At 33.0% G+C, this 26,978-nt stretch overlaps 2 protein-coding genes across 2 annotated transcripts in view; one reads left to right on the plus strand and one right to left on the minus strand.

Moving 5' to 3' along the window:
- Positions 1 to 3,287: 3,287 nt before the first annotated feature.
- LOC113391630 (importin subunit alpha-1-like) lies at positions 3,288 to 14,091 on the minus strand. The gene is made up of 11 exons (XM_026627657.2): positions 13,893 to 14,091; positions 13,367 to 13,514; positions 13,058 to 13,205; positions 11,683 to 11,764; positions 10,991 to 11,208; positions 9,177 to 9,268; positions 7,576 to 7,754; positions 6,823 to 7,016; positions 6,054 to 6,225; positions 5,379 to 5,480; positions 3,288 to 4,628 (listed from the first exon to the last, which is right to left on the minus strand). Exons 1-11 carry the CDS (start codon positions 13,953 to 13,955, stop codon positions 4,497 to 4,499), a joined length of 1,530 nt encoding a protein of 509 aa, XP_026483442.1. The 5' UTR covers positions 13,956 to 14,091; the 3' UTR covers positions 3,288 to 4,496.
- Positions 14,092 to 14,968: 877 nt separating this feature from the next.
- Positions 14,969 to 26,978, plus strand: part of LOC113391631 (homeobox protein PKNOX2-like) — a 42,380-nt gene continuing 30,370 nt past the window's right edge. Inside the window, exon 1 of the mRNA XM_026627658.2 lies at positions 14,969 to 15,504. The gene's annotated coding sequence lies outside the window, so the exon portion shown is untranslated. The remainder of the gene's footprint in view (positions 15,505 to 26,978) is intronic.

Consider the following 26,978-nt stretch of genomic DNA (forward strand, 5'->3'; position numbering starts at 1 on the left):
TATGCTGGATTTCACTGAGCACGGGCTTGATGTGGACAACGATGCTGAATGCTACTGGAGAAACGTATTCTCTTTTAAAAACACCACAGGACAAGATTTGTTTCCATATTTGAAGAAAGTGATCCAGTTTTTACTCGTGCTTCCATTCGCTAATGCACCAGTTGAGAGGAAATTCAGTTTCTTTTACATTAGCAGCCTTTAAGTTTCCCACTGCTGGGCTAAGGCCTCTTCTCCCTTTAGGGAGAAGGTTTTGGAGCATATTCTACTACGATGCTCCAATGCGGGTTGGTGGAATATACATGTAGCAGAATTTCGTTGAAATTAGACACATGCAGGTTTCCTCACGATGTTTTCCTTCACCGCGGAGCCTGAGATGAATTATAAACACAAATTAAGCACATGAAAATTCAGTGGTGCCTGCCTGGGTTTGAATCCGAAATCAATTATTTAAAAAATATTAAAACAATGAATTGAAACAGACTACACACAGACACGTTAGTTTCCTCAATGACTAGTAGAGACGCAATAAAAAAACAGAGTGGTATTCAAATTTATCCCGAAAAAAATGTTAAATACAATTAAAGGTATAGCAAAAGCCTTAATAAAAACAAATAAAACATAAAACTGCATGATTTTTTTCCTTTATTTCTGTGTGGGGAATTGGGTTTTTTCCTCTGAATTTGGGGAATTTCGCTTTGATTTTTGGCGAATTAGGTGAATAGGTATTGGCAACCCTGATGATAATGGCAACACTGAATATAACGTCAAATTTCATGACTTGTCAAAAATTACAATTTGTTGAAAGCCACGCTTAAAACATAATAAAAGAATTCAGGAGTTTAAATCATAGATAATACACTTATGGTTTAAATTAAAAATTATTAATACTATTAACAATGGCTGACAAGCAAAAAGTTGATTTGGGTTTGTTGGAAGAGGACGACGAATTCGAAGAATTTCCCACCGAGCGTTAGTATTACTGCGTCGTAATAAATAGAATACAAAATTGGATTTTCATTTCGTGTGCATACATCTATTTTCACAACCGAAAAATCGTTTTCAGTGATTCCTATTGGAATGGAACAATTTAAAAACGAATGCAACTTTTTATATTTATAAATGAATAAATTAATAGGGAAAGACAACAGTTCAGTACCTTCTTCCAATTTTATTTTTTTGTTGATACTTATTAAAAAGCTTTAGTGTCAATTGAAAATCACTAGAAATACATAATATATCTATTTGTTTGACAGATTGGGGAACAGAAGACGCTGATGACGAAGATGTATCAGTGTGGGAGGACAACTGGGAGGATGACATTGTTCAGGACGACTTTAATCAACAACTAAAGTATGTTTGAGATTAAACCTTAACTAATAAATTAAAGTAAAGATGAATTTGGTATTGTTGAGTTAATTCATCTAATAAAATATCTTTAGCCTATTCCAATCACAGAAAGAGTAAAGACAATAAAACAACTTAAACATTGAATTAACATATTGGTGTCGAGATAGGCGAAGTTAACTATTAGTTTAATTGAATAGTGTTGTATTTATATAAATATATATTAATCTAGAACTGTGTGGTACATAGTATTGGATAGAAATAGAAGATAGAATAATGTTTATCTAATCTTTTTTTTTCTCTACTCATTCTTCTATTGGAATAGGTTACTTTAAAGCTTATTTGATTTTAGAATAAAGGAATAACTTACATAAAATTAATGTTAGTTGCTCAATATGTTATACAGTATCACTTTTAAATGTGACTTATGTGTTTATTGGTGTACAGTAAAATAATTTCATTTTATCATTAAAAGTAAAAAAGATTGATGCAAGTGTTACAATCCTAAATAAAGGAGCTGCTCAAGAAAGCTTACTTACTCTAAATTCATGAAAATTACAATTATTAAAAAGATTGAGCGAATTGTTACCTAGCATCACCTTTTTTGTTGATTGCTATTAATATTGCACTAGCAGTTAGGATTAAATTAAATCTATTTTTTAATTTTGGGTAAATTTGGTGTTCATCATCATCTGAAAATGTTTGTGTTTGTAATGAAATAGGAAGTTGGTTCAATGGTGTAATCAAACATACCCACTGTTGGACGAAAGACTTCTTTCCTTTTAAGATTTGTAACTTTATTTCAACATGCTGCATACAAATACATATTTCCTGACAATGTTTTAAAGATTAGTAGACTTTGAATAAAGCTTGTATTACAATACTGCAATTTTTATATGATCAAATATGTACAGCATATATTTCTTTGTTACAGGCAGCAACTTGAGAAACTTCGTGAACAAAACATGAGTTAATTTAGGCATTCAATTTTAAAACTGTCCGTCAGTTAAAAATGTATTTTCGTTTTATTATATTCATTAAGTTAAGCTGTGGTACAATTAAATTAATAAAGTAAATTATTATTTTATTGGAATGCATATAGGTTACCCTAAAATTAAGTGTGTGTTAAGCTTGTGTTTAGGGGATGATAATAGCTTAAATGAGTCAACATTGATCTTTGATCATGTCTTACTCAGTGTACCTACCATTAAACGAATGAGGTTTATTGTGTAGTGTCCCAAATTTTAATGTTTTAAAGATGAACTATACATAAAAATAATATTTATTAGGACTTATGGAAAAACTATCTGGAGTAACATAATAATATTAACTACAAATACCTACCTATATTTTCTTATGAGTAATTTACCTATATCTCTGAAACTACTGGACCGATTTTAATGAAACTTACACTAAGACTTAATTCTCGAGAAATTCGTGGACTTAAAATACACTTACAAAATTAAGCACACACTTGGAAGTCTAAATGGATCATCATACTCAAATATTAAATTCTAACAATGTTAAATACATACATGTCGAATTGATAACCTCCTTTTTTTTTAAATCTCTTAAAAAGGGACATTATGGGCTATATAACCGTTCCCGAATCTGATAAAAAAATATTGTTATAATATTTTTTTGCAGTGTTAAATTTAAAGTGAGTAGGCTAATTTTATTTTTAAGCCATTTGATTTTTTTTTTGTGATTATACCTAATAAAAAGATTGTATATGTAGTTGTTATATTTATCTGATGATAATTTAAGGCCTTTGAGATTAGTTAGAAGCAGAGAGTAATTAAAAACCTACAATCTACGTACAATATATTTGCGAACAAAAAGCACTTGCGAAGTTAATTTTTTTATTATGTAGTATTTTAATACCTTTCTAATGGTAGGTGCAAAATAAAAACAAATTATAAAAATCATTTATTTCAAAAATTTAAACTACAATTAACTATTGAAATGAATGAGACCGGCTCAATATTATCAATGAATAAAAAAATACAGACAGTTATAGTTCACTTACGAGTTGATTTCCATTGAGGCCTGTATGCACCTACTTGATCATTAGTATAAATAAAAAATCTCATCATAAATGATAGCTTACTTCATTTTATTTTAATATCTATGTAATTAATTGATTAGATTTTTTAGTTTTACTTCAGAATTAGAACTGACTTCAACCCCTCTACTTGGAAAAGACGTCCCAGTCGGTTTGCAGTTTCGACACATAGCAACTGCAGTACTGTTGCAATTCAATTGCAATTTAGCAGTTGGTGTGTAGTTCTGATACCATGAAGACATCACCAAGGCCCCCATAAGGCTTCAATTACGATTACGTAGTAATCCCGAAATATATCTCGAGAAAAACTTACATTACACTGAAATATATAAATAACTGAATCAGTTTTTGGATATGCGAAGTATCTCGTTCACAAACAAAACAATCCAAAATTTTCGAGTACAGTATAATAATAATTGTTAAAAAAAAGTGTTAATAAAAATATTATCTAACTCATATACAACATATAACATACAGAAATTATAACGGAAGGTACATTTCAACTTTTTTTTACGTATTAATAGCGGGTCGGCGGCATACAGCCGAGTGATTTATCACGGAATTTACTAACAAATTCATAATGCAACATTGAAAACGCCGACTCGACATGTTTTTTCAAAATGGGGAGATGTTTTCGCCCTATTTTTCATTTATTTTTAAACTAATGGGTAGCTGTTGCTTATTCTTGATATACTTGCTGCTTGGAATAGTTTAACATAACAATTATCTCCTTCGCAGCTGGAGGGGAGGTTTCATACAAATAGCTATTTAAAAATATGATCACTTACAAAATTTTCTTTCAATCTTAATACCATGTTTATAAGAAAATATACAAATCAATAAGATTCGACTATTCATGTGAGAAAAAAGCTATTCATTAAGAAATTAAAAACAAAATCATGGAGTTCAAAATTTTTTTTACAAAAACATTATCAATATGAATACCTATTGGTATAGGAGAAATTGATAGATTAAGGTTTTATTGGTATTTAAAGTCCCTCCCTCTCTTTTTAAAAGCACTTATCTACTTATTTTTATTTGATTATTATAGTACATCCAGTCTTTAAATTTTTCCCGAGAATACTGGTTAAAAATTAATGTTTCCATCTGCTTCATTCGGCGCAAACTGATACACATCTGACGACTCCTGAGGCTGGGTGTTACGATCTTCTTGATCAACGAAGTAGTTATCCAAGATATAGAGAGCTTTCTTATAGATCTGTATGAAAAATAAAAAAAAAAATTAGTAATGGAATAAAACACGCAATAAATGTTTTTAACCGGTTTGAACCAGTAAGACAATTTGGGATAGATTTTATTTAGTAAGTAAATTCAGTACATACATAACTATTATCTGTTTGTATTTATATTATTAGTATTGATAAGAATTGTACAACCATCTGATTTTGAGTGTTCAAAGATAATACGATGTTATGGTCCTCTTGAACCTAAAATAACACTGGCTTACTCACAATACAAAGTGGAACATATCAATAAAAAAAATAATTGTTGACTTATAGACAGGTTTGACTTCTACTGACTAACCACCTAGTAGAGATTGTGACGATTGTGATTGTAGATAAAGAGCAATAAATTACGTTAGTTTGTTTAAGTTCGAAAGTCGACATAGATCTCGATCGGTAAATTTCATAAATTGCATTAACATTGTCTACTTTAATTATTATAATATTTAATACAATTTAGACTTATTACGATCTGATCGAGCGTCAATTTCATCTCTCACATAATATGTTTACTGATAACATAACAGATCGGCGGTCATACAACTTTTATATGGCTCTTCACAACTAGTCACGCATTTTTTTTTAAGCGAAACGGCACAAATTGAAAGCTCAAGCAAAAAGACAATGTCTTTCATCCAGATCCAGAACAGAGCAGTCATAGAAATTTCAGACACGTAGGGCAGGGCTACACAATTCCTTAAGTTTTACTTCAATTGAACTCATACCTGTTCATTTTCGTGTTCTTGCAACGATTCGATACGATCTAAAGCACCAATCTCTTCGAGTTTTATACAGAGAGGTTCAACTTGGCCGAATTCCGCAGCAGCCTGTAAAATAAAGAAAAAAAAAGTTGCTAGGCATTTTATTTCATATCAATTAAGTTATGTCCAATTTCGCGTTTTACCTTAACTGTGAGATTCATTTCAAAATCTATATTAAAATTCTGAACATAGTGATTTGCCATACATACTTTAATATTCACGATTTATTTCTACCAAGGAAAATTTGAAACTGAGATGTTGTCAACAAAGTTGATACTGGTCTAAAGAATTTTGACTGTGAACTTGTTGTATTTGAAGAATTACAAAAGTTGCAAACACATATTATGTCCAGCTATTTTAGAAATTACACCAAAATGACTCTTGTTTAAGAGGTGTATCTTAATCAACGATTTTGAGTTCAAGTCCAGGGCAAGCACCACTGAATTCACGTGCTTGATTAGTATTTAAAACTAATCTCTTGTTCGGCGGTGAAAACATCGTTAGGGTGACGTGACGTGATCTGCCACGTATTGGAGTAGCGTGGTGGAGTAAATTCCATACCCTCCAAACGGGACGTTAATAGGCTGCTCACTTTCCTTTTTAACCAAAAAAGACTCGATAGAAATAATCGGCACTTACTTTCATCAATTGTGTAAGTCCGTCCAAAACAACAGTGACGGCACGTTGGTCGGGGGACGCCAGTATCGCGCAGTAAGGCTCCAAGAAACCGGCCGATATTAATGCATCCAGCTGTCCCGGGGTCCCTCCCAGGCAAAGATTAGTTATCGCCCAAGCTGCTTCTTTTTGACATCTATAATTAAATATTGATTATATTTATACAATATGAAAATATTTCTACCATGCGCTCCTTACCCTCCCCCGTAACCACGAAGAGGTTTATCCTTATTACAATACTGATCCTATCCACTGACAAAGAGTGTATTGAGTGATTAAGAGTGATTGTATTTCAATGGTTTTTTTTTCAGTCTTTACCTCACATATTATTCCAAAAATTTGTAGCGGTGCAATATAATTATTAACGAGCATTTTTTTTCGTCTCAACGGAGCGATAGCAAGTGAAATACGTTTTTTTTAAGGTTTCTTTAAACATAATATATGTTTCAATCTTTAAAACCCGTTACATCCGATAGAAGATATTGTCTTTCGTGAGAAGTTAAATAAAGCGCTAAAAGCGTTTTATCGGAAAATAAATATAAATCGCTAATGCCGGCACAATATAATATTTAATTTATAACCTCGCACTGACATTAAGACGTACAAATTCAAGTCAAAATTCAGCATTATACACTTGGGGAACGTATCCCATTTGTTTTTGGCGGCAGCGCAGTACACTTAAAATACTGCTGTAAAAATATCTACGCATAATTTAATATCACAACAAACTTACTTGATGTCCTCGGTCGTGAGAACAGACACAAGGTGTTGCAACAGCCCTTTGTCAACTGCCATTTGGATCTGTGTCTGAGTCCCGGCGAGCACGTTGCTGACGGCCCAAGCGGCTTCCTTCACCAGTGACGGTTTCCCGCAGTGCATTAGTGCTATGAGGTGATCTAGACAGCCTGCTTCTAGACAACGATCCGTCTGCAATATTTGCAAGCTATGTATAACAAATTTCAATGATAGGATTAAATATAAATGACTTAGATATTGAATATGGTCGAGATCTCTTTTTTATATACGCAGTCGGGAGGAAGTTATTACGACAGCATATAGACATTGTAAGAAATATTAACCAATCCTTTCAATACCAACCTTGGGAACTAATATGCTTTATCTCTAGCACCTGTACTTACAATGACTCACTCACCCTTCAAACTGGAATATGGTAAACCTAAAGATGACTGTTTGACGCGAGAATATCTACCATAATCATCCAAAATAATCTACGGTATTCATTATGAAATCGTTAAAAAAAAATGGCGAAGTTGTTATCGGACCTTTGAAAGTAAAATTAAAGCGGATATACATTCATTGAACGGGAAAAGTTTCGTATTATAAATAACAAGATCTTTATACCACAAAGCTATCACACAGAATAATAAGAACATAAATCTAAGTTTGTTTATATTTTCTCCAATTGTCAATTACCGTAATAAATCTGATGTGATTAAGTACTCTGTAAAAATATGATTAAACTTACTTGTACATCCGAGCCGGTAAGCATGTTGCCGACAGCTCGCAGCGCTGGAGTGCGGACAGCCGGCGACTTGTGCTGCAAGAGCTTGACCAAGCGCGGCAGGAGGTGTTTCGTATTTTGCACTTCTTCTATACGCTCGTTTGGACCGTCGGTCAAATAAGAAAGGGCCCAACATGTGTCCGCTGTGAAAAAAAAAACAATTGGAATTAAATAAATATCAGGAAAGTTGATTTAGTGAATAAATAAAATTTGGAGCTATTACAATTTCGGAACATAGATTCTAACAAGACGGTTTGGCAAGGATTTCATTCATGTAAAACTCTAGCATGTGCACGCGTGTCGGTGTTGAGGAATTATATATACAACACCGCCGAGCGAGTGCAACGAGCCGAGATGGCCCAGTGGTTAGAACGCGTGCATCTTAACCGATGATTTCGGGTTCAAACCCAGGCAGGCACCACTGAACTTTCATGTGCTTAATTTGTGTTTATAATTCAGCTCGTGCTCGGCGGTGAAGGAAAACATCGTGAGGAAACATGCATGTGTCTTATTTCAACGAAATTCTGCCACATGTGTATTCCACCAACCCGCATTGGAGCAGCGTGGTGGAATATGCTCCAAACCTTCTCCTCAAAGGGAGAGGAGGCCTTAGCCCAGCAGTGGGAAATTTACAGGTTGTTTATGTATGTTATGTTATATACAACACTACTGCCACCTACTAGCACTAACTGTGCGCACTAACTGGCACTACAATAGTCTAACCACAAGAGGACACAAGCCAAATAAACAATATTTGACATCGTCGAGAGGTTGAATAATATTTTATATTAACCAACCAACCAACGTTACCAACGTTACCAACGTGAACCAACGTGAACCAACGTAGGTTTGAATGTTATAAACTTTAATTAACTGTAGTTAAACTGACTTCTATAACATCTCGTTTAATATGAATTATTATTATTCTAAAACAATAAAATTGATCCTAGTCTGATGTTCTGATTAAATCTGATGATGAAGCTCACAAAGTTTTTTCAATTGTGTATCGATTTGTTACAAAATGCTTAGGTATATAAAACCTGAAGACACCCAGTTAATATTATCGTGTCATTAAATTTATTCCTAAAATGCAATTCAAATGTAAGTTTGAGCAGACGCCGACGCCTAAGATCTTTTCACCTCAAGTAGTAGTTACGACTATCCGAAGGGCCAAATACTCTTTATACATATGGGCTAAGACCACTGCTAAGACCTATATAGGGCTATTATCTGAAGTTTATGCAGGGGTGACATAAGATTACAGGGGGTGACAGGTAATAAAATATCCTTCCAAGGGGTTAGAGTAGAAGTTTCTGCCCATTTACTGATACCCTGTCTGAAATTTCATCAATAATTATTTCTGATACATTGCACATTTAACGGTTTTAATCGAAAAAAAATGTTTTCAAGTCAAATCGACTATTTTTTTCGAAGAATTTTCAAAAAATCTTATTTTCGTAGCGTATTAAAACAACAAAAAAAATGTATTTTCTAGATCATTTTGATTTTTAATGAGTTTGTTAGTAATTTGTTTTTGAAAACAACAAAAATAATAAATTTCTTACCGAGCACTTCTTGGTCGGCTACAGTGAGGAGTTCCGCAACATAAGGCAGTGCTGGGGCGACTAGTTCAAATTTCACTAGGGGATTTTTATTCCTGTAACAATTATATAACATGTAAGTAAATTTAGTTACCATCCATGTAATGGTAAACCAACCGCAAGCATTAACATGGATAATTTTCGGTATGTCTGAAAGACCGGTCAGGCTAAGTTTGCCATGCAATGTGTACAAAATACTGGTAAAAATTAAAAAAGGAAGCGCGAGTACATGTTTAGAAGTCTGGACAAATAGCTCTTCCAAGTTGTGCCCAACCTCCCGGTTTTTCACCTTCCGAATCCAATCCGGTCCCATCTTCAGGTCAGACAAGTTTTATGTTAATTTTTTTTTAAATCTGGTGCTTGGTTAACTTCCTCCAATGTTTGACGCCATTAGGCGGAGGACGAAACTGCAACAATTACACCGGATCTTGTTCTCGACATTCCAACACCTCAAAATGGAGATAATCTACAGGATCACCATTTACTTGAAGGTAGTCTCTACGTAAGCCTACCTGGGTAGGTTTTCTTTATGATATAGATGGGAAACGAGCTGGAGGCTCATCTGATGGAAAGTGATTACCACCGCCCATGGACATCTGCAATACCGGTTGGCTTGCAGGTACGTTGTCGGCCTTTAAGAAATGTGCGTCTAGATGGTGTGGATGAAACTTCGAATTTTGAAGCGATGTCCGAAAGTGAAATTCAGCTGTCGGGATTTAACCAAACAATTCCTCGGAACATCCTACGTGAAAAATACCATAGAAAATACAGAGTGATAAAACATCTCTACGCAAAGCCAAAGGATCAAGCAGGTCAGAAAGTCGTGATCAAATGATCGTCGATAATTTGAGCCGATCTGCGGTGAATGAAAACCGGGGAGCAGAAGTAAGAGCAGAACTCTATGTGAGGTCGATTTTGCCCCAACGTGAAGTACCGTCTCGCCTTGCACACCAAGCTTTTCAGATGTCAATTTGGCTTTACCCTCTAATTGACCGCGGAACCGAATAAGGTTTGAAACATCAACGTCCAATATTCCGATATTAGCTGTGGCAACAATGGGAATGTATCAAATCGTGGAGATACGACAAATAGTGACTTTCTATTGGTTAACGCGCACTCTTTTTGGAGTTAAATTGGACTAGGTTTAGCCGGTCACAGACTGAGACTATGTTTTACACTTGATGACTTGATTTCAGACATAAGTTTGTTCCGGTTTTTGTCGACGTGTTGCCGAGAAATACTAGCACGGCCGGTGTATAAAACGCCTAAGGTACTGTCGTCTGCATAGCAGTTGATGTTGCTGATTTGCAACAAGTCATTGATATGCAGAGGAAACAGAGTGGGAGATAGTAAACAGCCTTGTGGAACACCAGAATTGACCTTCATTCGATTTGACGTACATCGGGGAAGGTGTATGATCTTCATCCGGTATTCGCGTTGGTGAGATGATCAGGTGGGTCGAATCATATCAACTAAAGCAAAGTCAAGAACAGATCTACCAGCATGATCGACAGTGCGAGACCCAAGCCATTCGACGTGATATAATTACGATCTCTGCAGATGGGATCTTCTGCAGCACAGAAACTGTAGCTAGTTGCACATGCTCAACGAGTTGGTCAGTTTCCGCATCACCGCTTTGGAACCTAAAGAGGCACGCGTAGATGCGCGCAGACGCAGCCAGATAATGGATCAGTCTCGCCCTTCAAGGTTAAAGCGACGTTAAAGCCAACACCAACCCGTCGGTACAAAAGAGTAGAAGCGATCGGCGGCGGACGCACCTGCAGAAGTTGCTGTAGGTCCAGGCGGCGGTGCGCAGCTGGCTGGGCGCGGTGGCGGCGGTGAGGTGCGGCAGCAGCGCGGGCAGCGCGCCGAGCTGCAGCACCGCGTCGCGCGGCGCCGCGCCGTCGCCCGCGATGTTGCCCAGCGCCCACGCGCTCTGCTCGCCCACCACGCCGCCGCGCGCCAGCAGCGACACCAGCTTCGGGATCGCTCCTCCCTAGTCGACGAGAGTCATTCATTTAACCAAACTGAAATACTTAAAACGCCACTTTTCAAATTTGAAATATAAAATAACATAAATTAACTTTGCAACTAATGATTGTAAGAGCAGTATATTAAATAGTATTAAATACTTATTTTTTAAAGATCTCTCCTCCTCCCTGTGCTCCCATAAAGGAATTGACAACATGTGCCTTAAGTTACACGATTTAATTTCTATGTGCTGTTGCAAACATGAATAATAATTTTAAAAAAAATCCTAAACATCATATATTTCTAATCTTGAAGTAACAAATTAGTATAATAATTAACATAGTTATAAAAGTTTATTTTACAATTTTTGCTGTGATTATGTAAGATTATATTTGAATACCTAATCAGTTACTTTTGATGAAATTATGTAAATATTTGTCCTGTAAGAAGTACACTACATAAATGTCTACTTTTTTTTAAACAGATAATTTATACTTACATTAATAACAGCCATGGTATGTTCATGTGTGCCAGATGCAATATTTGTGAGGGCCCATGCTGCTTCGAACTGTAAATCTTGGCTAGAAACAAAAAAGCAGTTTTTCTTTAATGTATGCGTGGATTGATAAACATGCCGCATAGTTACTGCAAATGTTTGGTAATTTGAGTTGTTAGTTTTTAGGTATCTTTGAAGTTTTTAAGGATTCACTGGAAGCATGACTAATGGAAGTTAGTGTCTAGATTTGATCTTAGAGACATAGAGATGTTCATCAAAACTAAATGCACTTTAGGACTTGTGAATGTGTGACCTTTAATAAAAATGAATAAGTCACTATTTACTGAATTGTTGCTCGACTACATTAATGAATATGATTCAAATTTCATACAATCAGTGGTTCAAAAGAAAACGAGCTTTATAGAAATAGATTATTATGCTACATTGACCTTTTTAATGACTTCTAGAAACCAAAACGATAAAACGTACATTACATTCCATATACACCTACTTTGAATATTAATTGGTTCATAAGACTTTCTTCAGATTTGGACAATGTAAAACACATTGGAACTGGTCAGATTTAAACTTGTAGCGATTGATTAAAGTCCAGACATATATAACACCATAATAATTAAACAATACTATAGCTATTTTGATGAAACTCTTCAGTGTTAACTTATCAGTATTTTGTAGAGGTCAACATAATTATATAACAATTTTTATCATAAACAAAATAAGCCTAAATATTATTAATAGTTATGTTGATGTTTATTGAATTGTAGGTAATGTGATTTAAATTTTGTACTAGCTGTACTAGCTACTGCCTCTTGGAATTTAGTTTGTGGCAAAAACTTATTAACAACTCTTCTACTTAAACGTAACCCTCTTAAAGGATGAAAAATATTTGATAGTAGCCTATAACTTCACGTTGTACCAAATTTCATACAAATCATTTCAGTAGTTTAGCCATTAAAATGTTCTTTTTTCAAACAGTTGCCTTACAAAAGTATTGTTATATTGCCATAGTACCACAGAACTATTTGAAAACAATTAAAATCAATGTTGAAGCATTGACTGGTTACTGTAATTTTTCATTACGTTAGGCTATTACATGAAAATCTCAGAACATTCATTGCAATCAAAAAATTATCAAGGAACATTTGTGTTTTACAATATATTAAACTTTATAGATGATAACATTGCTTGAGATTTAAATATTCATCTTCAGGCTGTTTCAAATAAAAACACACTCATTACAATAAAAGATTATTCATGTAAGATGTTTTTATAAGAGACAAGAATTTCTGAATCTCACTTACATATTGCAAGATCAGAATAATATGCAGGGTAATAGGATAGTATTTAGTGTCATTACCATTCATCCCTATCAAGAGCATCCACCAATGGTTTTATGACACCAGCGTTAACCATTATAGAAATTGGAGGATTCTGTTCCCTCGAGAGCATACGTCTACCGGCTCTGGCTGCAGCTGTCTTTACAGCTAGATCAGCTGATTTCAAACCTGAAATCAATTAAACCTTTTTTAAAAACCATCAATTGGTTGATAATTATATCTATTTATATGGTGTACTTTTTTTACTTTGGACAAAAATTAAGACCACATGTTATTCAATTATAATTCTTCTTGATATGAATATATAATTATGTCATGTTAATTAGTACCTTGTACGATTTCTGCAGGTGTCATGACCTTTTCTGTGTCCAACACCTCCCCCGCCTCCGGGGACATAGCCCTACGTTTGAGGAGTTGTTCATCTCTAGCCTGTTTGCGGAGAGTGACGCTCAACTCAGCCCTCTTACGACGTAATTCCTGGTGAAAAGAACTTTTTGTAAGAAATATATGAAAAGTTTAATGCAATATGCATTCGAACGATGAGAGCCAGAGAAATCTGGCATAAAGACATTTTTTAAAATATGAATCGGTACATAATTATTAAATTACGAAATATTCTAGTTAAAGCATGTCATTAAATTAATTTTTAATTAAAAATAAAATTGATTGCATGCATTTCTGCCAATGATTTAATGGTATAACAAACAAAGGAAAGTTACACTTTTTTTCTCTTAACACAATTAAAATAAAAAAGTGCTATCAGAAAGAAGAGATTTAATTGCTAGGAATTAAGTTACTACTTAAAATGCCGATCCCGTGGATAATTTAAATATCGAATGTTCAAATACAACTTACAGTAGCTCCATGGCCAGCATTTTTGTAAGAGGCTAATCTTGAAGTATGTGTACGGTCTGCCATTTTAATTCACTTTGATAAATAAGAAACTTTTTCCTTATAAATTAATTCCATAAAATTTTTAACAAAGGAACAATGTGCTGGCCTGTTGGCAAGAGATATGAAATTTTAAAAGCCAACGGATTCATTAGCCCGACTTTGAAAGTTCATATGCTTCGAGTGTTGTCGCACGTAAATATATTATAAAAATATGAAATAATAAAAATATGAGATGTAATACACCATTTAAACATTATATGAAATTTGTATGACAAATTAAATAGAGACTTTTTAATTTTTTTAAATATGCGTACACATCATAGAGGATTTTTTGCATTTTTTATTACAGCAACATTTCATTAGTGTTGTTGTTTTGTTATACAATCGATTATCTTATTTCGTTCATGCTGTCAGGTTTCTTTAGTCTGCTTATTTTGTTTTATTTCTATTACAAATTATTCACTGCAATAAAGTAGCTTCTAAACTGTTTAAACTTGAACTAACAATATAATTTTAAATAATTATAGCAAATTAATTATCATTTTTAATTTATCATATTATACCTTTTTTATATACTTCTCCTTTACAATTTTAATTAATACATATTTATAATTAATAATAATATTTCCTAAGGTCCATCTCTCTTGAGTCGTAATATCAGTTATAATAATTTGATTCGAAGTCACAATTTTTACTTTTGAGCATTGACATAATAAGATAAATTATTAAATCTTTAGGTTTTATGAAAGAGCCAATGAAGTAAGAAAAAGCTTATTAGACTTTAACTTCATTATTAATCAAACTGCATTGCGACTGCACGGTAGCATTGAATTAATGCAGTCGAGACAAAGATCTGAAAAAATCCTGAATAAAATAAGAAGAAGTAGGAGGCGCTTTTACGACAGATATTGAGTGGTGGGACGGGCCTAACATGCGCAAAGACGAATTACCCTGCATTAATACCGCGTTAAATTATTATTAATCTCTGTCATGACCGACACTTTCATCCGGTGACCTTATAATGCAGAACGATTGTATATTAAAGTTATTAAAACAAGTTTACAAGCCATCATTGGCGTGTAATTACGCAAAACGTTACGCCGCTGGGCGTGACATCACAAATCAGTCCGGTCGGACTGAAGACAACACGTCTACTGTCTATCCCTTTCTAAATCTTGCGTTAGAAAGAGAGAGGCGATACGAGCCGGCTGGTGCTGATCGTATTCTGTCGAGGGTGTCGCCATTTTCGTTTTGACGAATATTGACAGCACGGCAGACAGACAGTGGCGCGGTCGTCGACGCAGCGTCTGCCAGACTATTTTTATTTTGATTGTGAATCATATAACAACCAGGTTTAATTTATTTATACATTATAAACATTCGTTCGTGATTAATTCTGTATTTACAAAACACATACTCGTGTCGAGTGATATATTGTTAAAGCGGTTCCGATATTTGGTGCTAACCTCCTTCTTTTTTACTTGTGTTTTTGAGAACTGCAAGACGTGATCGATATGTGCAAGATGTATTACAGATGACTTTGCATTACGTTTGACATCGTGTTAATTATCTGGTAAGTATTTATGTGGATTAATATAGCTTTTACAATCATTTATTATAGATTATTGTGATATTTCATTGTTCCTTTTTATAAGATAAGATTTTTTCCGAATTTTGTTGGTATAACTAGGTACTACGATTATTTTTCGCGTGTTAAATGTCAGATGTTCATTGTTGCGGTAGCTCCAGTTTGTTTACGAACTGTCACGGGCAGTATACGGCCTAAGATATATTGCCTGGGTTGGCGACTATGCGTGGGCCGCCACAACAGACGAAAATCAACCTTATGCTCTGGTGTTAAAGTATGAAATACATGAAGAAGTATCGCGATAACAGCCCGTGGAATTAATTTATCACACGCCGCGCTTGACAAGTTGAAAACATAAATTCGACCTTGGCGCACCACGTGGTTTGAAGTCGTTGTGCTTTCTTTTTATGTCATTGTTATCTGTGAAAATCGATTTTCAAAATATTATTTTTTGCAAATTATTTGAAACACAGTTTTAAAAGATCATTACTATAACGACGCAAACTATCGTTTTAATATCTACAATTCTTGTCAATTTCGTTAGACATTTCAATTTTTAAGATCTTAGTGGAAATCTATGGAAAATTGCAATATAAAATTGTCTTTAGTATATTGTTTGGAATACCTTAGTATATTATTGATATTTTGCGCGAATATATAATTTTTTACATTCCTCTTTATTTTTTAAATAAGTGCGTCATGAATGTAACATATCGAATATTAAGAAAATTTTGCAATATATTTAAATACAAATCAAATTTGATTAGTTGTATAAAAAAAAAATCAAAAACGTTTTAACGATTTTTTCACTGTTGTTAATTTTCAACTATAATAAAATTAAGTTCGCAATTAAAAATAATTAATCTTTAATGTTAGGATTATTGAAAATATAGGAGTGATTAGATAAAAAAAAATATCAAGGTAATTATTGATAATTTTTTCTACATGATAATCTACAATCAATAGGCCTATTTAATTATATTTTCTGAATGACAAAATAAAGTAATATAGATTGCATCATATTTATAAAATTACATTTTTTTTTCTAAAAATCACACTTATCATATGTTACTATATATTAAAATATTGTAATTGTTCACCTCGTGGAATTAATTATGTTAACATTTTTTACCCAAGGGCAATATAATATGTTTATAACGAACAAAGGATCTTGACAGATATAACCAAAAAATACTTTTATGTCAACTTTTCTAGATGGTTGCTTCGTGCAAGTCCGTTTGGGTAGGTATTTATTATTGTTGTGTTCTGGTTTGAAGGGTCAGCCAGCGTACCTAAAGCCATAAGAGTAATAACACCTCAGCTCTCAATAATCTTTTCTAATGTAATAAATGAGGAAGTAAGTTAGTTTCTTTAATTTTTTGTTACGTCTTCTAATCTGGTCTTAATGATCATCATAAAATTTTGAATATGCATTGGTTATTGAAAACAACATGAATTGCCTAGCTAGTCTTTCCTCTCCCTCACAACTAGGCTAGGAACTACTATTAATATAAATAGAAATAATAGATTTAACACCATTGTATAGACTACTGGGAAGTGTACCACCACAGTGTTATTTATATTAAGCATTGTTTTAAAGTGTTCATATATTATCAATATTAATAAAATTTGTAATATTTAAAGCTTAAATGACAAATTTTTTTTTCTTTGGCCCTTTTGCACAAAACATTCTGCCAGTCTCATAATTGTTTTTAAACATTTTCGAACTATATAATCTTCGTGCTATTAATCTGGCACTTGCTACAGTTTCTCTATTTTTCCGTGTCAATTATAATTTAACACTTTCTGTGACTTTCATTTATGTTAGATGTTGTAACAATATTTAGTTTTTGACATGCTTTTGATAGCTGAAAATGAAAATATTGTTTTTTTTTGTACTTTGTTCAAATCCCTATCTTTTATAAAGAGTTTAATTTACTAATTAAAATATCATATTATTAATTGTATTTTACTTGGATTACATGTTTTATCTATGAAAATAAGTAATAGGTAATAATGAATATATATATTTATATGTAAGTTTGTGATGTTATCCCCTACCTACTTTATTGTACCGTTGTTTCATCAAGACAAATAAAATTAGGGAGGTAACACTAGTAATTGTGTATTTTATGGTAAAATAAATGTACTAACTTCCACTTACTGGTGGGGTAAGGTAAGGGGCATGTGTTAGGTAAATGTAGGCTCTTGGATTTTGCACTATTTACCTTGGATGTTCAAAGTTCCATGTCAAAAAATTCCAAAAGAAAATTTGTTTTTTTTTTTTCATCTTTATTTTTGTTTTTAGTTTTATTTAAGAATTTATGCCAGCTCTATCGTATCCTAATCTAGATATATACTTTGAACATAAAAATAAAGTAATTAGTAGTAACGAAACTAAGCAAAAGGTACATTTAAATGTATTTAATCACCAGCATCGCAAACTGAACATAGTCTCCCAAGGTGACAAAGGTCCCGGTCGTCCGCCTTTCTCATCTAGTCGCGCCTCATCATCTATTCAAAGTTTATTTTATTACTCTCAAATTATTCCCTCGTCATTTATTTCGTGCACTGACTTAAACAATCTGATCATCACCAGTAATTACAATTCACTTTCTGTATGTTCTCTATTCAAACCATAAGAGGAGAAAAACCAAATAAACAACATTTGACAGCGTATTGACGCGATATCATTGGTCGAGAGATTGATTATTTTATATTCACTATGGAATTGCGAAAAAATGGCGTTTTGAACGTCGACGAAACTGTCATCGGAATTTTGGAAGTAGAATAAAAGTGGATATAAGTTGTTAAGTGTAATAGTGTTGCATTATAAATAAAGATATGTTAATCATAAACTTTAAATACGTAAATCTAAGGTTTGTTTATCTTTATTCCTACTTCGATTGGAATAGGCTATATATGTCTACATGTTTTTGTCTAGATCAAAAGTTTATTACTATGCTGAGTTACATTAAAATCCATCGTGTATTTTGATACTAGCGACCCGCCCCGGTTTTGCATGCGTGTAATTTATTAATAAAGAAAATGTTATGATATAAATATAATTTATTTTTGCACTTAGAAATATTGCTTTAGAATTGGATCATTAGTTCTGAAGATTACTCTCAACACACAAACAAATCTTACGTCTTTATAATATTAGTATATAATATGTAGACAAATAAAGGAGATTTCGTGGTCATACAGACAAATAGCATGTTTTATTATATTTTAGTATGTTGCAAAAACCGGCAGACGTCCTGCCTGCGTGTGTACATGAATATTTATGGCGATCGGTTGAATGTTATGGGAGTTGATGTGCTGCAGCGTATTCTAGGGGCGAATTATAAAAACAAATTGGGTAGTATAAAAACTTTCTCCGTAAAAGATACACATATGAACTAACTTTCCCGGTGATCGGTCAAACGATGTCGAAACCATTCGTCTATAATATCTATACTAATATTATAAATGCGAATGTGACCCTGTCTGTCTCTCTGTTTGTTTGTTCGTCGCTCTTTCAAGGGGTTACATAATTATATTCCGTTTATATCTCCCATGTAAAAAGGGGCAAGAGTTTTGTATATCCTGCAATAAGGGCGGGGATACACCGAGCACAAACAGTAAAGAAATATATAATTTGGGCTTCTTCCCACTGTTCAATGATTTTTTATGTACTATATATATATATATTTTAATATTATAAATGCGAAAGTAACTTTGTCTGTCTGTTGCTCTTTCACGGCCAAACCACTGAATCGAATTTGATGAATTTTGTTATGAAGCAAGCTTGAACTCTTAAGGCTATTTTTTTATACCGAACACCTGACGATCAACCCCTTAAACGCGCAACTATTCTCAAATAAGTACAACGACATTCATTTTTATTGCACTAGACATCTATTTATTTTTATAAAATTGATATAAGGACGGGGAGATAGTTTTTTCGCACACCAAGGGTGAATGAGCCTGTGCAACTACAACAACAGATAAAGTCTTAAGTTCCCAGGGTTGGTCACGAATTAGCGATATAAGGAATGGTTAATATTTTCTACAGCACTAATTCCTATGTGCGGTGGTGACCACTAACCATAAGCAGCCCATTTACCCATTCAAAAACGTCCCTATTTTTAAAAGCAAGCCTATACCCTTATCATTTTATTTGCATCTGTATCCGTACTTCATACAAAAACAAATAAAATTTAGTATTTAGAATACAAAATTATATTTTTCTTTTTTAATAATCCTCAAATACTAGCTTTGTTGATTGAGAAATTTTTAATCAAATGTTTGAAAAAACATTAAAAAGCGTATTACTACATAAAAAACGATATAGAAAAGCGTGGAGTTAGAATTCTTCGATTTCTATGAAGAATTAATAATAATCCAATTGTATTTAATTACCTAATTAACTTTATTCATGAAAAGAGTAAAGCATTGAGCTTCTTGTCGGTTCGTCTCTGTATAATCTACATTCGGAAAGATCGGTAACTTAAGATTTTAATTAATCCTGTAAATGGATGATTCGTCAGAAGTCAGCTAAATTGGTTTATAAATGGTCTGTGGGGCATAATAACACATGAATTGTACAAGTGGGTCGACAAATTTATTTGAAGCATCGTTTAAAAATTTACACGCGTTGAAAGTTCTCAAATCTGCTAATTCAAAGTGGAGATGAAGAAGAAAAAGTAACCGTCCAAGTTTAAGGTCTGGGAGTTATCCTATAACTTAGGTACATTTGTAGGTTGACTAACGCAGACTTCACAACCAATTCCTTTTGTATCGTTGGCACCCTTAGGTAATAAATAGAAGTGTGCTTTGTAGACACCCTTGTGTCTACTTAGACTTACCTTTGCAATGCGTTTTGTTTACTACCTACAGCGCTTTCCAAAATTTCATAATTGGTATCGATCGTCTTATATTTTTAATCTACTTCAAAGAAAGAAGAAGGTTATTAATTACGTTATAGTTTGTTTAATATGTTTGTTATCTCAGAGCTCTTTCATTTATGAACTGGTTCCTATTAAACTTTGGTCTCATTGCAATTTGAAGTTGTTTTTTATTTTTCAATAATATCTAACAATGCTCTGAATTATTTCTAACATTCTTAATTATTACTCGCGGTTCTTTTTTGAGTGTAGTCTCAATTTAGTTTACGACATTTGGTTCCTATTATTTAAATTTTATATTGAGACACGATTTAGTTCATTATAGTATTGATTTTTTTATTTTTATATACGGTTTTTTTTTTGCTAATACTATGTCTCGACAATAGTACCCAAAAGAGAAGTAGGAAAATCGGTTGGCATATAGATGAGAAAAAGGTACTGAAATGTTTTGTCTTTGCTCGTTTTTATAGATGTAAATATAGTTATACCTGAACTTTTAAATAAATTCTCCTACGTGGCTTTGATATCAAATTGTTGATGTCCCCATGACCGATTTCTGCCGTGGTGACCTTTCTCCACTAAGACTAGCCAATCACGCAATGCATCAAGGATTTGAGTCGCTACGAGATATTTTACAGAAAACGCTTATAACTTTCAACTGTTCCCATTTGAGTTTAAAGCTAGCCCCTACACTGGATAAACTCTGGATTATTTTACAATATTTTCTTAAAGTATTGCTTTAGATAAATTAAATACTTAAGGTTGCGTGCAGTTACGTCCAACATATGTATATACATAGTTGTATCCAAGTTTGATTATATAATTTGAACCTAATAAGAACTTATCTGGTTTTCGCGTTCTCTTAGAGAATACTAGTTATAACAAATGAAATAATTTGACAAATTAACATTTATAATGTTAATTTAAGCTTTCAACAAATAATAATTTCTAAATAAAATTATTTGATTACCGTAGTCTTTCTTGTTATGATTCTGATTAATATAATTAATATTAGTGATCCCAATCGAGAACAATGGATTTGTTTTTCAAACTAATTGAAGGATCCATGATCCTTAAAGGTTATTTTAAATGTATATTTCAAATGAAGTTGAATAAAATTGAATTAATTAAAATATTTTTTGAGATGAACTAATTTACTTTGGAACACTTAGATTTAATGTGTTGCTGGTATATTTCGATAATTTATTATGCGATGTTGGCACCGCCTCTTCCAATCGAGTTTTCATATTAATTTTGTAATAACTCTTTTTTTATATAAAATACCTATAATGTACCTAAAGGTAAGTATAGCATCATGATGATCGGTTAAGTATTTTAGGCGTAAAAGCATAACAAAAGAAGTCACTTTTGCATCATACGTAATTAAAATATTTGTTTGAAAACCTCAAAATATTATACACAGTTTTAGGGCAGGAGATGTTACATCAGTTTTACAAGTAAATGTTATACATAGCATCGCTGTATTGCCATATTGAAACTTACCCGCTGGGGTTATAATGATATAGAAGCAGCATTGTGATGTCTATTTCTTAAAAAGAGAATGGATTTATGTGTATATGTTTATAAGCATATAATATTCATTTATAGTGGCATGGTACGCTTTGAAGGCAATCTGATACCTGAATCATAAATGTCGCAATCAGTTAAAAAAATCACTTGAAAAAGCTTGGTTAAAAAATAATCTGAGGCTAAAAAACCAATGGAATTCTTAAAAATAAAATACCGTCTAAATTTTGTCACGAATGCAGAAACCGAACGGAGAATTTAACGCAGCTTTCCCGCGAAAAAACCGCTTTGACAGCGAAAAAGGCGGGAACAGCCGCCATTACAGACAAGTGACGCCTCGGCCAGCGGTATAATTGGCGAGTCGGAGTTATGGAAAGATTTTAATAACGTTCAACCTCAAGTTATTGCTTGTTCATCTCGAAGTTATTTATCTTTTAGTTTTTAGCATATCTAACATGAGGTTAGAGTGCAGAAAAGTTAATTAGAATTAGCTAGAACTAATTAGAACAGATACGTTCGTTTCTTTAATTAAGTTCTTTTAATTAGTGTATTCTTTGCATAATGAAAAACCGCAAGATCGTTTATTATCTAGGTTTTCTTTAAGTTTTTTTTTTTTTACTTAAGAATTTTTCAATAACAGTTGCAAGTCTTCGTAGTTAATAATGAAATTTTATTATTATTATTATTTTACTTATATATAGAACACGATTTGTCTTCTCGGTGTCGATTTATACAATATTTTCATCTTCAATAATATTTCTGTAATTTTTTACGAAAATCAGGATTAAGTTAATTATTGTAATTTATGTTCTATTTCCAAAGCAATAAGGACTAGGTTGTAACGTAGTGTTAGTGTTCTTTGTTTAACTTAACGTATAATATTCAGATTCTAACCAGAAGCCAGTTTTAGGTAGTGAATAGTCAACGCAGAGAATTTACTCTTTTCAATGTACATTAGGTGAAATCTTTTGTGGGAAGCTAAAATTGATGGCAACTTTTCTGTTCAGTGAGTACGTGATACTTTTTTGAATCGGTAACTTTGAATTTTTGACATACTATCGAACTATATACTATAATATTGGGTGAGCGTTCAAGTCGTGAAGATGTTATATTTGAGACCCATTTAGGGCTGTTTTATTAAAGGCTTTATTTATGAACTGGTTGTGCTTCACGGTTTTATCTGCTATTTTTATTATACATTTATTTATATATATGTATAATTTTGTTGGTGGTAAGCCTTTGTGCAAGTCCGTCTGGGTAGGTACCACCTACTCATTATATATTCTACCGCCAAACAGTACAATACTAAGTATTGCTATACTTAGTATTGTTGTGTTCCGGTTTGAAGGTTGAGTGAGCCAGTGTAACTACAGGCACAAGAGACATAACATCTTAGGTCCCAAGGCTATGTTATAGATTTACATATATCTTTCTATAATAATCAACTCACTTAAAATCGTGACAAACTTGTGTGTGCGTAGACTCTAGTGATTTAAATGAAATGAAGACAAAACGATACATACTTACAATTTTTATAGTAGTTATTTATTTAGTATTTCTAAGGCATACTCCCAAAACGATACTAATAAAATTGTCAACGAATTTCCTTCCCAAAATTTATGTATCGAAGTTTCGAGAATTTTAATAAAAAGCTTTGCCAAAATTAAAACTAGCTGAGAACGTGTTCCGAATGTATATTATTTTGTAACAACCATTTTTCCCTTTGCACCGGAAACATCTCGCAAAGCGAATTCAAATTTGGAATTGTATAGAGGGATGCTGACTATACTCTCAGAGGGTTAACTGTCTTGTTTCTGGACTGGTCCGTCGATTCGTTGGGCGATATGGTCTTGAGTTAAATAGTGGTACGAATTTTCTTCGATTCTACGTATAGTGAGTTTTACTACGATTTCGTTAGACTTCTGGTTTGGTTATGTAATTTCTTAAAGTTTTAATTATTTTAATAATAAAACGAAATTCACGTCAATAGTTCACATTTAAATCGGGTGAAACTGCGAATCGCAGCTTTTTATAGGATATTATATACTAAAACCTTCTTAAAACCTTCTCCTAAACGTGCTGCATCTTCTGGTATAAGATTTATGCATATAAGTGTAGCGTGATTTTTTCTTCATAAAATTACCTCTAACAATACTTAATTCCAAATCCAAAATAATCAGCCCATACACAATACTTACACTGGCAACAAAATAACTATTCCTGTATTTGATTTGCAGTTACATACTATTCATTTCATTCTGGTGGCACTTCTCTGCTCCGAATTCGAGGCTTGCAATATCAATATGGGCGGGAGATGACCTCAGTGGGAGATTTTGAAACCTTGGATTGATTACGAAATAAATCCTTTATCATAAGTTTGTCTTAATAATTGAGACTCTCGTTGTTCCACTGGCTAGATAAGTTTGCAGTACCCGAGTTAGAGATCGAAGTGCGTATACTCACTTGAAAGAGAGCACGTAAATTCGTTGGTCCAGCGCCTGAACTCATTCCGGTCTTGTCGGATTTGCCGTCCCACTGTGAGAGTAAATGTAACACAATTACATATTATCTTGCGTTTATTTACTCGTTGAAATTTCAGACTTGCAACTTATTACGTTTGTCTCGATAAACAATATTAAAAAAAAAAAAAGTAAAGATAGAAAAGATTGTGACAGGTGAATGTTTACAATAATAGACTAGTCTTCATATCGTGCCTTTGCTCGATTTAATTTAACACGAATACATTCGTAAATGTTCGTGAAACGGTGATACATTAGAGCGGTTCCTTATGTTACAAGTAAATGCTCTAGTCTATACTCACCTTAACCACTCTCGTGTGCAAACGGTAAAAGGTAAGGCAAAGAGACTCCTGGGAATCTTTGTTATATTGAAAAAAAAATACCGCTGAGTTTCATTCGTTGATTCTTCTCGGGGTATTTAAAAGTAAGTCTACTGTGGAAGTTTTTTTTTTTGACAATCAATAAGTAAGTGTAATGCCTCTTTATTGATTTTGAATTTAAATTTTAAACCATTCGTATTTATAAATGAAAAAAATATATAAATAATAAATATATTAATACAAAGTTAGCTGTAATAAGACGCAATTTTTGCGAGTCCATCTCGTATTCCGAGGCTGAAGCGTGCAACTCAATATTTGAGCAGATGTGCTTCTGGGAGGCGCGCGAAAATGTTATTTTTATGCGACCTACATGGAAATGCCGATGCCTAACATAGTGATGGGTTCTTATCGACAAAATACGTAAACTCTTCTTCGGTAGATTGAACAGTGGCAAAAATAAATTGTTGTTTTTTTTTCATTTTTTTACCGTTTTACCGTTACAGCTAAGGATAAAAAAAATGAATGAATCAATTATTACAGTACACATTCAAAAATTCGTTATTTTAAGGTACATCATATGTTCTAATAACAGTATGTACGTCAATAGTGGAAAAGAGTAACTATTGAGTTTCTTGCCGGTTCTTGTCGGTAGAATCTACTTTCTGAACATGTGATTGAACTTCACATTTAATTCAACACTGCAACATAACGATTCAAAAGTGATTTAATGAGCCCACTTAAACAAAGAATATTTTGATTTTAAACAGTATCCATGCATTCTGTTTTCGGTATATCTGCCATTGGTACATCCGTGATTTTTTAATTGAAATATCGACAGTACATAAATCATCGATACAAGTCAATAGAAGCGCATCACTTGAAAAAATTACCCTTCCCGAGTCCGAAACAGCGCCCTCAACGGAACAAGAATTTGTTTCTTAATACATGGCTCCTCTATTATTTAACGAATATAATCATAAATTCAAAGAGGGTATTCGAATGAATGTTTTTTTGTGTTGCTATTGCATTTTGATTACATATTTATATTTTACTTTTCACAAGTTCAAGTGATGTAACTTGATTTTGTTTATGGCAACATTTATTTCTTAATTGTCAGTATGACGTTTCTTATAATCAATTCATCTTTAAAGTCTTTGATAACCTATTGACAGAAGACATAAACATAATAAATAATAATAATAATAAAGTCTTTGGGGTTTGAGGATGAAAACAGACTATTTTGTGCAATTTTTTATTTCAACATGTTTACAAATTAGTTGGCAACACATGAAGAATGTAAAGAAAGTTTAAGGTCAAGCTATGGGGAATATAACGGTCGCCATATTATGGTTATTTTTTTTTTATCTATTACAATAAAATTCATATAACTCCTGCTTCAGTGCCTACACTATGAAGTTACGCTATTTTTTACTGTTAACAGTTTTGTTGTTGAACGTGTCTTGATATTCATTTGTTTCAAATTATTATTATTATATGTCCTTGAGAGAAATCTTCAGTTGAGACAGTTGACTGTGAAGATAGAAGCACGATGTGTAAAATATTGATCAAACAAAGATAGGTAAGTAAAATGACAAATGGGAGAAGAACTAACCATCCGTTACATAGTCAATGCGCCGCCAACATTGGGAACCAAGATGTATGTTATGTTCGTTGTTAAACTGGCTGTCCTTTGAAGCTGGAACCAAATATATGTATGTGCCGAAAATATAGGAGTCTTTACCCTTACTCTCATAATCCGATGGGTCAGGAAATCCACCATGAGTTCGGGCTTAGAATAAACGATATAGAAATGTGCTTTTAGAGCCACTAAATTACTTCACAGTGAACACGCTCATTGTGAAGGAAAAATAAAAAAAAATTATTAACAAGCGCTTTTAAATCATCATTTTACAGAACTGTATTAAAAGTGAAGCTACTTCCAGTTTGGATGATAGACTCCAGAAAGTAAATACTCTTTTCCAAAATTTTAGTGTAATCGACATTAAAATCCGTTGAGGGGGTACAGATGAAGTTAGCGGAGTCAGATAGATAAAAATAGATATTGATATATCTATAATTATAAGAATTCAACACTTATCGAATACCATGAAGGTTTAATACAATCTTAGTTGCAATTCGTCATATCATATTGTCTACCTTTCAACCGATCACCATGACAATAATTGTTATATATATATCAA

The sequence above is a fragment of the Vanessa tameamea genome, chromosome 30, assembly GCF_037043105.1.
Source record: "Vanessa tameamea isolate UH-Manoa-2023 chromosome 30, ilVanTame1 primary haplotype, whole genome shotgun sequence".
NCBI lineage: Eukaryota > Metazoa > Arthropoda > Insecta > Lepidoptera > Nymphalidae > Vanessa > Vanessa tameamea.

Coding starts and splice junctions, on each gene's coding strand:
- LOC113391630 (XM_026627657.2), bottom strand. CDS start 13,955: ATGGCAGACCGTACACATACTTCAAGATTAGCCTCTTACAAAAATGCT. Junction 13,515..13,892: donor ATGCTGGCCATGGAGCTACT/GTAAGTTGTATT, acceptor TCTTTTCACCAG/GAATTACGTCGTAAGAGGGC. Junction 7,017..7,575: donor TTACCGGCTCGGATGTACAA/GTAAGTTTAATC, acceptor CAAATATTGCAG/ACGGATCGTTGTCTAGAAGC.